The sequence below is a fragment of the Argentina silus genome, assembly GCF_951799395.1.
Source record: "Argentina silus genome assembly, chromosome: 17".
In the NCBI taxonomy this organism is placed as follows: domain Eukaryota; kingdom Metazoa; phylum Chordata; class Actinopteri; order Argentiniformes; family Argentinidae; genus Argentina; species Argentina silus.
The window spans coordinates 4,769,994-4,788,150 of NC_139671.1; the positions used below are offsets into that span (position 1 = coordinate 4,769,994).

Sequence of the window (18,157 nt, forward strand, 5' to 3'; positions counted from 1 at the left end):
GCATTGATCCATCTACTTGTGGTTTGTTTGTTTATTTGTGCCCCTAATTCAGGTAGGTGCCATTTGCTGGAAGGCAAGGGTGACTTGGGTGGCTAGCTGGCATATGGTATGAGTGCTATTATATTTTTGCCCTGGCAGTCGATACTGTGGCAGCCAAAACTAAAGTTTTTATGTAATCATTTAATACAGGGTAAGAAGTCACAACACTGACAATATGTAATTGAACAACTCTTCATATACAGGGGACAGCTAAAAGCACATGCAAGAACAACTTTGGTTTTCTTTTGACTATAGTAGGTCCAAGAGTGCAGTTCTCTGTGGCATTCATGGTCACAGGTTGGTCACATGGACTCTCAGAGATCACACAGGTTGGCATCTCAATAAATCTTTCAGAGCCAATTATAGTAGACAAACACCTCTGGGCACAAGAGCACACAAAAAGTCAAGTTGAAATAGAGTGGCTTTGGCAAAGGGCTGTATGGTGTGTAACCAAGATGAAAGCATTTTAAGGTACACTCACAAGACTGAAACACTGGTGCTATTATACGACACTGGGACTATTATACAACACTGGGGCTATTATACGATATTATATATAAGAATCTGCTGGTTAGCACGTGTCGTTTAATGTTGGTAGCTCTGACGCTACCACGGAACTGCGCCCAGTATAAAAAAAAACAGAACCCACGGTTACACTTAATTTATGATTAAACCATTGTATAATATTAATTTAAATCCATGTTTAATTGGACATGCACAGTGGATGGATGAATAGGCCAATCAATGAGATTATTTTACTCAAAAATGTGTTTGGTTGTGCAACAGCAAGCTGAAAAGTGTTTTGAAAACATAATAAATTCATAGAACGAGTGGAATACAAATGAATGTGTGTTTTCTTTAGATTGGAAATGCTTTCAGACAGATGAGGCCTGCAAGTGTACAAATGGTGTAATTTGGTGAACTGCGAACGTAAATTGACCTTCATTTTTGTTTTTAAGTGCACTTGTTAGGATGCAGCTCTGTATAAATGTAGTAACAACAAAGTGCTATTTGAACAAGTCCTTTATTATGCATATGTTTATTAAACCAAACAGTTTTTGAAGTCTGTACAAATTATATATTTACATGTCCAGGACAATGCACAAAGTATATTCACAAACGCTATTCTGATATCACAACATTGTTTATGGAAATCCAACTATTGCATAGATCTCATCAAAATAAGCACCTTCCTTGAAAAATAAACTAGTATTGTAAACTTATTTTTAAACTGGACATAAGCATCTCATCCTTCTTACAACTGATCATGTTTTTTAAACATTAGATGAAGGATAACTCTTAACAACTACACTATGATGTATTTTCAGCTCAATGAGTTAATCATTTACTAGTATTTCAACATCAGTTATTTAATCACCAGGATACTGATGTTTTCCAATTTCAATAGCATATCAAAATCGTGGGGAGTCCAACAAAAGAGATTGGTACAGTATGCTGAAAGCTCTCTAACTCCGCTTATTGAGAATGTAACAACAATAAAACAGTGTCTCAAGATATTGACTAGGTTAACAACAGTGGTTATGTTTATTCCTCCTGTGGTTTCTCAGTGGTCTGAGGGAACAGCACATCTGAAAATCTGTATCAATAAGATTGAGTCATGCTCTTCATATTGAAACATTCACAGACAAACACGAGGCAATAAACCAGCTTCAGGGGTGAGGTAAATATGGCAAACAAAAACATTTAATCTCTTGTGGTGTAAATGGACGTGCCTGAAAAGTAGAGTGAATAAAATGCTGTTTGACTTCAACCCTGCACACTGAGGTTTGACCTTGGACTTCAAAGAAGTGGAAAAACTGCAAGACATATTCAATTTTTTTCCTCAAAGGAGGATTTCAAATTAAATGCCACTGTAGTGTAAATAAAAAAAACAGAAAAGGTAGAAAAATGACATTATTTTCTCTTTGAAGACCAACCTAGGACTGTAAGTTTGAGCACCAACATGAAATCTGTGGTATCCAAGGTGCCCACTCCTCGACTACAATGACATGCAATCGAGTTGGAATTTCAGACAATCAGGTCTGAAACAATGCATTAAGACGTGGTCTAACCCAATAATAAGCCACGCAAACATTCTGCAGTGGGCGCCATGGCAACGACCCACAGTCCCTCTCCTCCGCTTTCACAATAAATTCTCACCCTTGAACCCTGAAACAAAGACTGGCTTAAGCCTTACTTCTACATTTCCCTCCAAGGACACCGCATTTGCATGTGTCAATATGCAGCCTAGTTCGTCATTACGAATGTTACTTTGCACATATGGTTAAAATAAAATGCTTCAAATAAAATGTATTTATAATTAATTTTAATTTGTATATTGGATAGAGATTAGCCATAAATAATATGAGGGGACTACAGTATTACAGAGTCTGTGATGTTATTGCACTGATGAGGAGTCGAGGGAGTCAGTAATGCATATGTAAATCAAACTGGGCCCACTAAACCCCTCTGGTTCAACAGTCATACTTCTTTAAGTGATCATGGGCATTAACATGACTCGACTGTGATAGACACTGTCTTCTCAATCGTGTCTCTTGGCAATTATACCACCAAATAATGACTGATCTAAAAATAAAACAATTCTTGCAGTAAGAAAGTTAATTTACAATTTAAAGTCCTATTCACAATTTTCTACCTATATCAATATGCAAAACAAACAAGCATTTACACATACACATTTAACAATCCTAAATAACAAGACTGATTAGACTCAAACCATTTCAATTCTAAGAAACCCTGATTCTATTCTGATTCTACTCTGACCCATTTCAAATAATCCAATATACATAATAGAGATTACATAATTATCGACATTGAAAAAATACAGCGTATGGAAATAGGTCTCTTTACTCTTATACAGTGGTTGCTGGCTCGCTATACATACACTACTCTGTATCATTGTCCAACCAAATCACAAATGTCTACAGTATTCCCTGTCTGGAGTCTTAATGCACAGTCAACCGCTGGGCCTGCACATTCTACAGTCAAGGCTCCAACATGGGAGCTCGGTGTGACATTCCAGTGATGGCCTTCCCACAGGTAAGCATTACAATGTATTAAGGGCTCTTGTGTCATCCCCTTGAACAGGACTGTCAATTCACTTCCACATGGCAACAGCAAGATGGTGTCTATGCCTTCTGTTATTTGTTTCATTGGTTACAACATAGATCCCAACCTTTTTTCCCCCATTTTGTGCAAAAACAGTGATGGGAATCATTCGCTACTTTCTGAGAGAATTGCAACCTTTCAAGGCGAGTTCAAGGGAACAGCTTGATAGGGAATTGTGCATAAAGTACAGTGCCTTCGGGAAATATTCAGACCCCTTCACTTTTTCCATATTTTGTTGTGTTGATTCCTATGCAATGTAATTGATTCCTATGCAAATCAGAGACCCTATAAAAACAAAGATATTGATTCCAAAATTACATGAACTATTATCCTTGCATTAAGACGGACTCAATTCAACTTATTGAGAGATTTGTTGATGACATTTATGCATTTTAGCTCATTTTAAGAGTGTCATAGCAAAGGGTCTGAATACTTATGTACATGAGGTATTTCTGTATTTCAATTTTAATAAATTTACTGAAATTTCTAAAAACGTGTTTTCACTTTGTCATTCTGGGGTACTGTGTGTGGATTGATGTAAAATTATTTTAATTTAATCCATTTTAAATTGAGTCTATAACACAACAAAATGTGGAAAAAGGGAAGGGGTCTGAATACTTTCTGAAGGCACTGTAAGTCACAGCCTGGGTCCACAAAGACATGGGAAGCACAAAGACATTTTTGAAAAGGTGAATAATTTTCAGTAAGGATCCACATTAGCTGCATGTTTCTAACAGAACATCAGGTGGTGTACTGAGATTAGCTGCTCAATTTGAAGTCGTTTTCAAAATAGCAAGATTTGTCTGATTTGTCATCAGGGAAATTATTTAGAGCAGCCATTACTTAAAGCCTGTACAGTAACATAACACTTGTAATACCTATTTATGATTGGGTTTTTTCAGCTTACAAAAAACGACATAGAAGATAATTGGGGTTGCTAACTAGCTTGCAAATATGTTATCTATGACTTGATAGCACAATCTTGTCTCCAATGTAATGCCTGGGGAATCATTTCTGCAGACCAAAGAGTACGTTCTGTGTGAACGTATTATATAGCTACACTGGCAGGTCAATACGAAAGGCAGAAAGCTGCATAAGGAGGTTGGTGGGGTGGCGGAGGCATGACTTGCAACCCGAATGTCGCTGGTTCGAATCGTGCTTGGGCCACTTTTTTGTGCGTGCTAATTCTTGTTGCTTATAATAACCATAACCACTCGAAGTTAATGCCTAATACCACATAACCGCCACACAAGTCGTAATTCATGTAACTCTCAGTAACGTATCTTGTGATTCATCTAACTCACGCAAGTTATCTGCAGTTTTTGATGTATCTTACAGCACCACAGGTAGTCAACAGTGGTATAGCTAGATAATACTGTATGTGCACACAGAACGTATTCTTTGGTCTGTAGAAGCAATCCCCCAGAACGTATTCCGTTGGAGACTTTGTTGCAATAGCATATTGATTGATTAAAAAACAGATGATGTGTTCAAGAGGATTATGTATGCTTTGATTAAATGTCTTGCCTTTAGTCCTTGCCTCTGTGTTTCTTTAGTAAATGGATGTTACAGATACACATCATGAGACAATAAACACAAATGTAGAGTATGGGCTGGTCTGATGCTTCAGTACTGTACACCAACTGATGAAACGTCACATGATGTCCTTTGTTCTTCACAAACACAGGCTTAACATGCAGGATAGGGGGAATCTATAATTCATCAAACAAAATGGAAGCTTTCGGCTGCCGCACTGTGCTACTGTCTCTTGAAACATAAGTAGCTTCTCCACTGGGCAGACTGAAAGATCAAAGACTTTGTACTTTCCGAGAGAGATGAAGGCTGGTTGTCCACCAACTCTCCTTTTAAAGGGATGTTGGATGTTGAGCATGTCTTTGTTCTTGTAGACTGAACCCTGATTATGCAAAGTGTAATGTTCAAGGCAGCTGATGAAGCCTGAAAGGTATTGTTGTCTGATTGTCGGGAATGTAGCATGTTGAATGTAGCATGTTGAATGTAGCATGTTGAATGTAGCATGTTGAATGTAGCATGTTGAATGGCATTCGTTGGAGGTTTGTGGGGATTGGAGTCAACTAAGAAACTGAGATGGGTAATTAATTTAAATTGCTAAATATCTTGAACACAAATAGACCATTTCTCAGGTAACAATAGATAGTTAATCCCTGAATTGACTGGAATTAAAATGATATTCACTAATATGTTGGTTGGGTCTAGAAATCATAAGAGCTGTACAGTGTTTTGGGTTCTTTGTTGGAACTGTAACATTGTATGTCTGATGTTATTGTGTCTGTTGTATGTCTGTGTTATTATTTGTTTGTGGAGACCGTAGTGTGTTTCGTATGACTGTCAGGTGTTGTTTGTGGAGACTGTAATATGTTTTGTATGACTGTCAGGTGTTGTTTGTGGGGACCGTAGTATGTTTTGACTACAACACATTGAAAATTTCATTCGTGGGAATGTGTTGGGCAGTCTTTGGGGTTCAATGTAGTTGCTTTTGCGGATTGTGGTACAGACTGTTGTTGGTACTGCTGTTTGTTGTTTGTTAGGTTGTCAGTCAGGTATGGGTGGTTTGTTAGCGGCCTTCGTAGGATGTGTTACTCCGAGTCATCGCTGCTTATAGACATGAGGTCCTCTAGGTGGGACTCCAAGGGGCTCAGAGTTACATCCTCAGAGGGTGGATCGGAACGGGACTCTGCCAGTCTGAGAGAGAGAGAGAGAGAGAGAGGGAGAAAGAAAGAAAATAATATGTACAGTATGCGTGACACATTGGCAGAAAGGTTGCATGAAGGTTGCAAAAAGGTTGTGGGAAAAGTGAGAGAAAAAGAGAAAGAAAGAATGAATAAAGGAGAAAATGAGGGAGAAGGAGGGAGCATGTATGAGTGATAGAATTATAATGAGGGAGGAAGAGGCAAAGGTGCAGAGTGCAATCTGGGGAGGCGTTCTGCCAGCTTGACTGTCAGCGAGAGACAGATAGTGAATCACAATGGCTACAATCCACTTTATACAAAGACAGACAGCAGATGCAGGAACAAAGTGACACAAATAGAACCCTGATGTAAGCAACTGTTGTCAACCAGACTTGGCTCAACAGAACTGAGGGATGCCATTCCTGAATGTATGTCCTGAACATGGTGGATCATGTCCAAACAGAAACAGAAACAGATTTCACTGGCCCACTAAGGTATCCAGAGAAACCATATTTTGCCACTGTTATAAGATGTAAGTCCATAGCTCTTATGATGGAGGTAGATCGGCAACTTTGGATTCTACTCTTCCCAGGTCATAAGCCAACTGCTTCTCAACTGTGCCCGATTGAGTTTTCCCTTCATTATATTGAATACTGATCAATTCTTACTCATCAGGACTAACACATGAGAGAGGAATGGGATGGGAATCTTCAACCACAGTTTCATGCTACAATACATATCATATATCATGCATGTAACAAACGTGTTCATCTCACCTCACTTACCCGAGTCCATCTCCTCTACATCCACATTGCTGTATGCCAGATCGAAGAGACAAAACATGAACATGAACATTTCAACCCAAAATTAAACCATCACACAGAAAAGGCACTCATAGCCACGTCTTCAGCCTATCAGGAGATTTTATGGTTGAGATTCACCAACTTGTTGTCACTGGGAATAAGTACGTATCGAGTGAATTCAAAATACACATGAAGTCACATAATGCTGTATGGTGATTGTAAATATACATGACTTGTCTATGAAACAACCCAGACATTTTTATTTTCAAGGTGAATCATAATTGAGCTGTACACACAAATAGAAATGAAGCATTCAATTTGCAGGTACTTGAGCACAGATGGCAGGACAGACAAGTACACTAACCAGTGAATGCAGCCAAGTCTCAATTAATTATCTACAACATCTAGGTCCAGTTCTGGACCTCTTCATTTTATATAAGGACATTTTAAAAATGAAGTTAAAATCTAACCTGGAGATCATCACATTGTATATCAGGTTGAATTATTCAGGCCCATAATGTGTTACAGAGCCAGACCAACATTTTAAACGTTGTCATTTTAATTGCAACTAAATAGTGATCCTTTGTCTAGGACAACCTTTCCACCGATGTCAATGAGAAATGTACTGTAATACAAATCATTTCAATTTAAGTTACCGTGATTCTCATACTGTATCTACAATGTATGTTCGAATCTGATTTTTAAGGATGCCTACAATCACTTGCCAAATATCAATCAAAAACGGGGTAGACCCGTGCTGAACATAGTATAATACGTATGTAGCCAGACTTTAGAAATTGGACCAAATTCCCGAAGTCATGTTTGACATTGTTCTATAACAGGGGGCTGGCTGGATCAATTTGGGCCCAAAATAATAACAAGCAGAAAGCATACTGCTACCCATGAGACCTTGTGATTGATTGCAGTCTTTAAGATGGCCTCTGGCTGTTCTCTGTTCATTTGCCAGAGACGGAGGACTAAACGACGTGGGGCCATTTAAAGATGCTGCACCTCCTTTTTAATTTGTTTCCAGCGTGTTTGTGTGTGCATGCAGCTGAGAGATTGTCTACAAGGCACGTGAGGTGTCTGTGACGATCAAACAACTGTAGCTGTGTTTTTTCGCCACGACACTACTCCATTCACACAGCTTATTCAGAGTATATTCACTAGTTTGGCTCCTCTCAACTGTCTCTGGTGCCTTTTGATGTTGGAGTGTGGGTAAATGTATGATGTGAGTGCTTTGGCTCGGATGCTTACTCGATCGAGGTTGTGTGAGACCCTACCATCTGGTGGGGCCAGCCCTCGGCCATGGACCATGGTTGTGTGTAACCCCCCCCCCCTCCCCCCCCCGCCCCAATGCAAAGGCATTGAAGAAAAACGGAGTCAAGAGAGACAGAGAACGAAGACTGAAAACAGCAGAGAGAATGAGATGAGGTGGAACGCTGGTTAGAAACTGTGCCTGTTGAGTAGGTGCGGGCGTGTTAGGTGAGTCATCTGTTTGTTTGAAACTCTCCTCCTGAACCTACTGTACATTATAAATGTTGTTTATATACTGACATAGACAATGAGGGGGATAAGCCTGATAGGATTTTTCATAGCCAATGCCATTTGGAATACCGTAACCTTGCCCGATACCTAAATATATGCCATTTTGCTGACGCTTTTATCCAAAGCGACTTACATTGCAGTGAGTGCGTACATTTTTCAGTATATATGGTCCCAGCGGTAATCAAACCCCCAACCTAAGCGTTGTTAGTGCCATGCTCTACCAACTGAACCACGGAGGACCATACTGAGCCACAGAGGACCATAGGACCACAGGATACCTAATATGTTCACCACCGCCCTCGTCCAGAGGTTAACCTTTCAGTCTGGCGGTAAGTGCAGTTGGCGCTGAAGTGTATACAGGAGCACAACCACAGTCCAGTACTAGTCTGTTACTCTGTACCACCACACACTCTGGCATACTGTCCACATCATCACCATTCTTCATACCCTTAGCACTGATGCACCATTCTACCCTATCAACACATGAACCACCGGGTCACAAGATAATGTTTTTTTTCATCACCATTCAGTATAGATGATGATTCACATTCCAGTAGCTGCAATGTGGACAATAGGCATCAGGCCACGAGGGCCATCCAATGTGCCCCGACATGGACAGTATAGCAATCTTCTCCCATCCCCGTCATCCACTCGCTCTAACCAAATCAGTCCATCCTTAACCGCCAGATCTGAGGGCGTAATGACTTGCCATCTATCTAATGTGAAGAGGATCCATTTCTCTCCTGCGTTCATAGCGACATAATGTTGCGCTCCAGGACACACACATTACACACCCATTAGCTGATTATGGGAAATGAAATGCAGAGAGAGAGAGAGAGAGCGCTGCGATTTCAAAGAGACTACTGTATGTATTCCCAATAGCTCATGGTGGGAAAGAGGGTTGTAGGTTTAGCTTTCAAACCAGACATCCTTCTAATGGCAGGTACTCGGTCTGAAAGGGGATAATGGAGGAGGGAGTGTCTATCTGTACAGTATGTAGAGCGCCTTTAGTCAGTACTCAGCAGTTATTTTCATTAAGGGATGATTTTTGGCCACTCAGGGTAGCATTCCTGATCAGTTTTGTTGCACTCCATTTTCTTAGTTTGTAATGACAACCTGATCCACACAGTGCGTAATTATGCTAATCGGAGACCATATAAAAACAAAGATATTCATTCCAGAATCACATTAACTGTTATCCTTGCACTCAGATAATTCAACTTATTCAACTGACTTGTTGAAGACATTTTTGCATTTGAGATCATTTACATTTGTAATTATGTAATTGTATTACATAAATACATTTTGTAATTCATTTGTAAATATTTCAAAAAAAGAATCTTCACTTTGACATCATGGTGTATTTTGTGTAGATCAGTGACAAAAAAATCTAGTGTGTGTGTGTGTGTGTGTGTGTGTGTGTGTGTGTGTGTGTGTGTCTGTGTGTGTGTGTGTCTGTGTGTGTGTGTGTCTGTGTGTGTGTGCGTGCACACATGCCTGTTTGTTTGTATGGTGTCTGTAAAACTGTTTGTGCATTCCTATTCAAACCCAAGTCCAGTAACACAATATAAAGCTAAGTGCATCCCATAAAAAACACAGTTTGGCGTCTGCCTGGACACTAACCTTAATGGCCACTCATGCTGTTCCAATAAAACCTGAATGCCTGCCCACCAGTAAAATTGCCGCCAATTATCCCACCTTGGTTTCTGGGAGATTGATGTTTGAGGGAAAATTGAATTGCAGTCATTTAAATTAGGTTGCACTCTACAGTGTACTGCTTACAGGGGAAAAGCCAGCCAAATACATCCTGCACTTGCGAATAGGTTCTTTTACCATGTACTTTCCTCACCAGGGTTCAAACCCCTGGTAAGTCACACTTTCACAGTAGCTGTTATCAATGCCTGCTTCTTCTCTTTTACCAGTCAAGCAGAATCCCTGCTCCTAATAATGAATAGCCAGCACTTGGTCAACAACCTTTAAAACAGTTAGCACCCAAACATGACCTTTTTCACCTCATTTCTTATAAAACACTACCCAATTAGCTTAGCCTGCACTATTACTTGCGTGCACAAGTGGGAAGGGCACTGTGAAAGATTAGCAAGGCTTGCATTGATATAAAGTGATACACAGAATTGCCAAGTTGTCTTACCCCTGCTCCGAAGAAAAAGCCATCTGCTCCTTTCTAAGCTGTGCTGTCAGAGTAGGAAAGGAGCAGATCGCTTTTTCTTCGGAGTAGGAAATGTGTGTGTGTGTGTGTGTGTGTGTGTGTGTGTGTGTGTGTGTGTGTGTGTGTGTGTGTGTGTGTGTGTGTGTGTGTGTGTGTGTGTGTGCCTGGTGTGCGTGTCAGTGCGTTGCATATTAATTATTAAGGGCTTGAGAAGTCGGTGTCAGTCAGTCATGACCCAAGAGGCAGCTTTACGAGTACCTCTCTGAATATCATTTATATATACATGTATATATAATATATGCCATTTAGCTGACGCTTTTATCCAAAGCAACTTACATTGCAGTGAGTGCATACATTTAAGTATATATGGTCCCAGTGGGAATCAAACCCACAACCTTAGCGTTGTTAGCACCATGCTCTACCAACTAAGCCATGTATATATGGTAGTATGGTAGTAGTTGTATTAGCAGTTACTAGTTACTAGTTAGTCTATATCATGCTGTATATCGTAGCGATATTAGATAGTAGTAATAGGTGTGTGTGTGTGTGTGTGTGTGTGTGTGTGTGTGTGTGTGTGTGTGTGTGTATCATGCTGTATATCGTAGCGATATTAGATAGTAGTAATAGGAGGGATGTTAGACACGACTAGTGCCTAGTTATTAATATCAAATACTGGATGATGAATATGGCCTTGGGTGTAAAAATGAGTTATACTGGAGATAGAAAGGGATGTACAGTGTTGAGATACAATGAATCTGATTTGCAATGCAGTGAATCATCACACACACACACACACACACACACCCACACACACACACACCCACCCACCCACCCCTAATGCAAATTTTACCTTGAGAACGCGTCATCGAGGCCATCCTCCACATCCTGTCGAAATAATAGAACACAAAGGCAACCCATTAGGCACAATACACATTCATACACATAGTATTGTATATACATCCATACTGTAACGTCAGCAAGAAAGTCATATTCTCTGCACCTCCCCAATGCATTAGCTACAGTATCCTTAGCCACATACTGCAATCAACCTTAACTTTGACGGGCAAATACAGCCAACATTCAAATAATGATATATAAGGATGCTATTCTAATCTGATGAAACTGCATAACAGATCGTACAGCAGTTTATTTAATCTAGACCTGCATCAATATTTCAGTCGATATCCTATTGTTAATGTTCCATTATTTTTGCAATACTGACACACCAATCATTTTACACATTTGTGAATTCATCATCTGGCTTCACATAGATTTTCGTAACATTCAAATCTGTGCTGGAAAAAATCCCAGCCACTCTTGTAAAAGGTATACGTGGTAAAACTATAAATGGTGAAACGAGAGATTATAATCAAGTTCTGATGGACTAGCTGATGAGATCCGGATTAATCATAGCATCATCTCCCAAGTGAGAAAACCTATCAGTAGCTGTATTTAAAACTGACCAGAGATTCTTCTTTTTTTATAGAGAACTAGAGATCATTCAAAGGAAATGGTGCCATCTAGTGTTGTGGATCTGCCAACACACAGCACTGTATTCTCCAGCTAATAATAATAATAATACATTTTATTTGTATCGTGGTTTTCTAAAAACTCAAAGATACTTCACATCAGCGAAAACAAAGAGAACGAACATGTAAATAAGAATAGAATTGTTATATTCTTCAATGGATATACACTCACCGAGCACTTTAGGAACACCTGTACACCTTCTCATGGTGGAGGTGGTGTAATGGTGTGGGGAATGTTTTCTTGGCACACTTTTGGCCCATTAATACCAATCAATCATCGCTTGAATGCCACAGCCTATTTGAGTATTGTTGCTGACCATGTGCATCCCTTCATGGCCACAATTTATCCATCTTCTAATGGCTACTTCCAGCATGATAATGCACCATGTCACAAAGCAAACATCGTCTCAAACTGGTTTCATAAACATGATAATGGGTTCAGTGTTCTTCAGTGTTCTTCATCTGACTCCAATAGAACACCTTTGGGATGTGGTAGAACGGGAGATTCACAGCTTGAAAGAGCACCTGAAAAATCTGCAGGAATTGCGTAATGCAATCATGTCATCATGGATCAGAATCTCAAAGGAATGTTTCCAACATCTTGTGGAATCAATGCCAAGAAGAATTTAGGCTGTTTTGAGAGCAAAGGAAGGCACTACCCAGTATTAGTATAGTGTTCCTAACAAAGTGTTTGGTGAGTATATACTGTATAATGAATTTAAAAGTCAAAACATGAATGTACCATTCCAAGATTGCCCCTTTAGGATTTAGGGAGATTAGACTCATCCTATATCAATAGCTAGGGGCAACCACTAAAATCTGAGCAATTTAACCACAATTTCAACACAAATAAGAATGTTTTCCATACTTGGTGGAACTCTCAACAATGACTACAAAGGAGTGTGCTCCATAGTTACCACAGTGTCATCATTAAACCCTGCTGCAAGAAAAGGATATTGTCACTAGCCTCTGTTAGGTATTGTTTGACCCCAACTATAGCAGAGTTCATTTCATTATGTATTATCATTCCTTATCTTAAACACTGTCCTTGAAAAGTCTGAGTTGATCCTTGGAAAAGAAGATGAATAGATTTATTTTCAAATTAAGATGCTAGACCAATCAGCAGCCTGGAAGACAAGGTCGCCACCTACCCAGGAGTCGTGTTTGATTGGTCGTCTGCGAGCAGGATTGTTGTGGGGCGAAGGGGAGCTGAAGGATGTGGAGAAACAGGGCCGTCTGAGTTTTTCCTCCTTCCCTAGGGGTTTGTGTTTCTCTGGGTCTGTGAGAGAGACAAGAAAGAGAGAGAGAGAGAGAGAGAGAGAGAGATGAGAGAGAGAGAGAGAGAGAGAGAGAGAGAGAGAGAGAGAGAGAGAGAGAGAGAGAGAGAGAGATGGGAAGAGTGGGAAGAGTGAGTGAGAGAAAGAAAGCAAGTGAGAAAGCATGAGAAAGACGAGAAATGGAGGGAGAAAGAGATAGAAAGAAAGAGGAGAAATGGAGGGAGGGAGAAAAAGAGAGGGAACAATGTGTGAGAGAAAGAGAGAGGCTCATCTCTTTTAGTCACTCTGACTGCGGCACACGAGAAACTGATTTACTCAAGCCTGTGGCCATCATAGCTCTCCTCAGGTGTAGGCAGGATTTAAAATCATCCAAAACATTAATGTTTCTACACCGATGGGCTTGGGTCCTTTAGGCCTGCATAACTGATTCTGAAGCTGCCCTCAAGCCACGACCACTTGGGAAAGGTTGCATAGAGAGTTGCTAAAGCAGCCCAGTCTTAACTTTAATTACTTATAATACAGTGTGAGGTGAGCTTTAATGAGGCATTGATTAACCCAAAGTTCGCAGACACCTTAGGACGGGAGTTCAGCCGCAAAGTCTTAAACAAATAGCTGTCAAGGTCATCCCCCAAAGAGAGTTTACTCTCTTAAAAGTGAGTTACTGCTCTGTGGAATGGCTAATGATGTGGATTCATTGACGTTCTGGCCCAGAGTTTCAAAAAGGTTTCCTTCCAGAGCTGCAGTAAGGGGGGAAGGGTGAGAGGAGAGGAGGGCGGAAAGTGTTAGGCCTATCTACACACTGAAAGGTAATGGTGAATTATAATGTACAGTGCCCTGTGTAAATATTGGGAGAGTGAATAGAATATAATTACTATAGAATTGGCACTATACTCCAAAAGTTTGGATTTGAACTTCAACAACTACTGTGAGATTAAAGTATAGATTGTCATATTTTATTTGAGGGTATTTGTGTACATATAGGTCTCACTATATAGAAATAACAACACTTTTTATACATAGTCATTTCATGGCACCAAAAGTATTGTGACAATTGGTTGACAGGCGTTTCTGGTTAGTCAGGTGTGTTCTGTCACATCACTTCTGCAAGCATAAGACCTGTCAATGTCTAGTCTTGATTCTAGGCTTTGCATTGGACTTTGGTGTCTGCTATTGGTGTCTGTCAACATGAGGACCAAAAAGGTGTCAAGAAAGCCATGATGGGGCTGAAAAATCTGAAAGATCTATCAGAAACTTTGCAAAAATCTTAGGCTTCCCAAAAAACGGAAGGTCGGCTAACTAAGTGACTTGTTGTTTCAGGACAGCTGAGCTTTTGGCTAGCTTTGACAAGCACATTTTTTCTCACCCCCTGTTAGAAATATTAGCACTCTGTGCACAGGAGGGTTGGCTAGCTCATGGTCGTAGTCTCAGGACTACTGGGCACTTGTTTGACATAATTCCTAGCTAGTTGCCTTGTATAACGAATCTAGGTCCCTAGTGTAAGCTTTGGCTAACCACTAGCATGGTGGGCTAGCTAGAACTATTAGGAAATAGCATTGCAACCAGTTGGTCTCAGACAATTAGCACACTAGCTTTCTTCTACCATTTAGTGTAGCTTCTAGAGAGAATTTACTCACTAGGTTTTTGGCCCAGCTATGGCTGTAGTGCGTGCCAACCTCCTTAATAACCACTGTGTCTCTGTTTGTCTCTGACTACATCAGAGAGACACTGCAGCAAGAAGGCGAGCCCCAAGGCCTGACCGAATGCCCTGCGGAAGCATGACTCTGACTAAGTGGATTAAACCTAAGCACGGACCGCTGCCCTCGACACCTTGTTCTGTGAGCTATGCGCTCTGCTGGATACTGAGGTAATCGGACAGAGGGTACCTCCGGACTGAGGGTAACTCATCCTCCATCACTGGACCTGCCTTGGACATTGTATTAATCTGTCCCAATACTTTTGGTGCCCTGAAATAGGGGGACTGTGTATAAAAAGTGTCGTCATTTGTAAATGGTGAAACCAACGTGTACACAATACCCTCAAATAAAAGCTGAGAATCTATACTTTAACCTCATAGTGTTTTTAATTACTATAATTATAATAATATATATTAATATATAATAATATATATATAATTGTGCACATATACTGTATATCAGTATATGTGCACAATTTGCATTGATAACCTTTCCAAAGTTACTTTGCCAATGGCGCCATCTATCTGTTAGTCTGTAATACTGCGCATATAGCTTTGTTAATCTGTGTGAGGTGAATTAATGGCGCGCAATGACAAAACTACTATACAAGGTAAATACAACTGACATTGAACTGGAACTACCTGAGACACTGTGGCAGTGTGTGTTTGTCATCTCTGTCTGTCCATCGCTGGCAGAACATGAGCAGCAGGTCCTGGCCTTCTTGTTTTTGTCTGTGGATAAAGACAATATGTTTGACCCCTGAACTTATCCAAGGACACTAAACCCTAATTCACACTACAGGGCCAAACTGAGCTGTACTGGGCTAGCCTGGTTACACATCCACCATAGTGGCTGAAACCGTGCTTGAAAGAACAATGTAAAAGGAACATACTGTATCTGAGCCAGCACAGTATTGTCCAGATCGGCCCTGTAGTGTGTATATCCCCAAAGGGTGGTTTCTAATTCAGTTAAAGGAGCTCTGACCAGTAACAACACCTAGCCCCTTTGCCCTGGACACTAATGTAAAGTAGATCTGAAAGGATTGGACAGCGAAGGAGAAAGATTGGTAAGAAAGATGTTAAGGTATAATATAAAGAATATATAGGTATAAGCAAGATGACAAATATTCTACCTAGCCAATCAGATGGCAAGGTATAAGCTATAGGTGCCCTCTAATCCTTTCAGATCCTTTGTGCTCTAACAAATTCAGAGGAGGTGATGCCTTAAATATCTAATATTCTAATTATAAAACAGAGGGCATAGAAAGATACAGGAGATTAGAGATTAGCAGGAACTATCCTTCCATGAAGCCAGAGTTTGAGTTGGTTGAATTTCAATTCAGTTAATTCAGGAAGTAAATTGAAATGACAATGCAATGATTGCAAAATGGGAATTTATTTGCAATGATTTCTCAATAAACTACTTTTTAACATTGTAAATAAAAATCACTAGAATTGATTAAACATAGATCAGATTTTTAAAAAGACTATAGTTTGACCTACCTTCCTGAGCGATCTCCCACAGGTCCAGAGCCACTTTGAAGGCCTGGGCTACCGTTAGTGTCACAGCCTGGGCCTGGGGGCAAAAGAACAAAGAAACGGATGATCAATGGATGATACTTTTTGATGGTTCTACATCTTCAACCTTGAATGACGCTGAATGTATCAATTGCCACTTTTCATGCCAGTGCGTGCCAAGGCTTACTAGCGGCCAGCTAGTGCTCAAAGCACGGTGCTTCGAGCCAAGTGAACAAGCCTGTTTGAATTTCCACAGCTGGGCTTTAAGTCGTGCCCCATAGTATATATCGTTTTTTTCTTCTTTTTTTAATTTTTAAAAACCTTCCGTTTTCAACAGATTCTGGTCATTTAAGCAGGTGCCAGAGGAAGGAAGGAGTTTGGGTGGATATGTGAAATAAAGTGGAAATGCATTACATTTATTACCACAAGATGGAGACAGACACCATCTGCATTCTACAGTTGTTGCCATAGCATCGACCGTGCACATACGTATAGCCTAATTATTTCTCTTATTATCAAAATCATGCCCTATAAACCTATGAGATGAAATGTCTGAAAATTGTGAATTATGTGATTAAAGAGTTGTTGTCTGAACTGGTTTTCACTTACTATCTTCTTCTTGTGGCAGAGAAAGGCATGGCACTCCAGCGTTTCATTAAACGGACTCTGGGAAACATAGGCAAAGACCTTATCCTGAGTTTTATCTGCTGTGCAGTAGGAGATTCTGCAAAGAAAGAGAAATAATGCACCTCCCATCATTTTAAACCTAATTACCTAATTACTACAGTATACATTACATCATTAATCGCAACATAAAGCAGTGCAATCATGCAATTACTAATACCACAGAACGTACATTTTACAAACAAAAAGTAGATTATAACATGGTAAAAAGATATCAGTGTGTAATAAGAAATTAATTGCACTGCAGACAATCCTTTTATAATATAATTTTGTTCAGAATTTCCATTCATAATAGGATTCATAATCACACTGGATACGCTCTTCGTCCAATCCTGGCCTATACATCCAATGTCATCGTCACACTTTTTTTTTTTTTTTTTTTTACTCATATCTCTCTGTTTCTTACTTGTTGCATATGCATAAGCAGGCCAATCACAGCGTGGTGTGAGGGATGGATATGAATATTATGCAGATTATAGATCTGAACGGCATCACAGAACACAATACAGCAACATTCCTTAAGCTTTTATGTTCTTAAAAAAGAACAAACCTAATTACTTAAGCATACACAATCTTATCAAAGCTCTGGTAACATTTCTCAAGTGGCTAACGGAACAAGAGCTTCATTCCCAGCTCATAATTGTTGGTTCTCAGAACGTTACTGATCATGTTCCTCTATCCTCTTTCTTCTCAATTCTTTAGTATTCTGAGAGGAGAACATCAGGGGAATGTTCTTTCAACATTTAACTGTAGCATTCAGACAACGTTTTCCTTTGACATAACATTCCTGAAATATCATGGTAATTAAAGCATTCCAATAATGTAAATGCAACATTCAACCACGAGATGATCTCACAACCAAAGGGGAACCAGACATAAACCATCCCTCATATTCCTGGAACGTTTCTATTTTTGTTGTTCTCTACCAATCCAGTAGCCAAAACAGAAAAGGAAACAAGAGAGCATTGATGCTGTATAATACAATATGGGCTACATTGAAAATCCCTGCAAGCATTGAATCTCTACCTTATCTAATATCTGCCTTTCAGCAAATCCAATTGT

The 18,157-nt window shown here is 39.8% G+C and overlaps 1 protein-coding gene across 1 annotated transcript in view; it reads right to left on the bottom strand.

Moving 5' to 3' along the window:
- Positions 1–11,240: 11,240 nt before the first annotated feature.
- Positions 11,241–18,157, bottom strand: part of LOC310818466 (low density lipoprotein receptor adapter protein 1) — a gene marked incomplete at both ends in the record, with an annotated part of 37,094 nt that continues 30,177 nt past the window's right edge. Inside the window, 5 exons of the mRNA XM_083689418.1 lie at positions 11,241–11,279; positions 13,075–13,202; positions 15,536–15,625; positions 16,397–16,469; positions 17,021–17,135. Of these exons, the coding sequence (XP_083545544.1) occupies positions 11,241–11,279; positions 13,075–13,202; positions 15,536–15,625; positions 16,397–16,469; positions 17,021–17,135 (445 nt within the window). The remainder of the gene's footprint in view (positions 11,280–13,074; positions 13,203–15,535; positions 15,626–16,396; positions 16,470–17,020; positions 17,136–18,157) is intronic.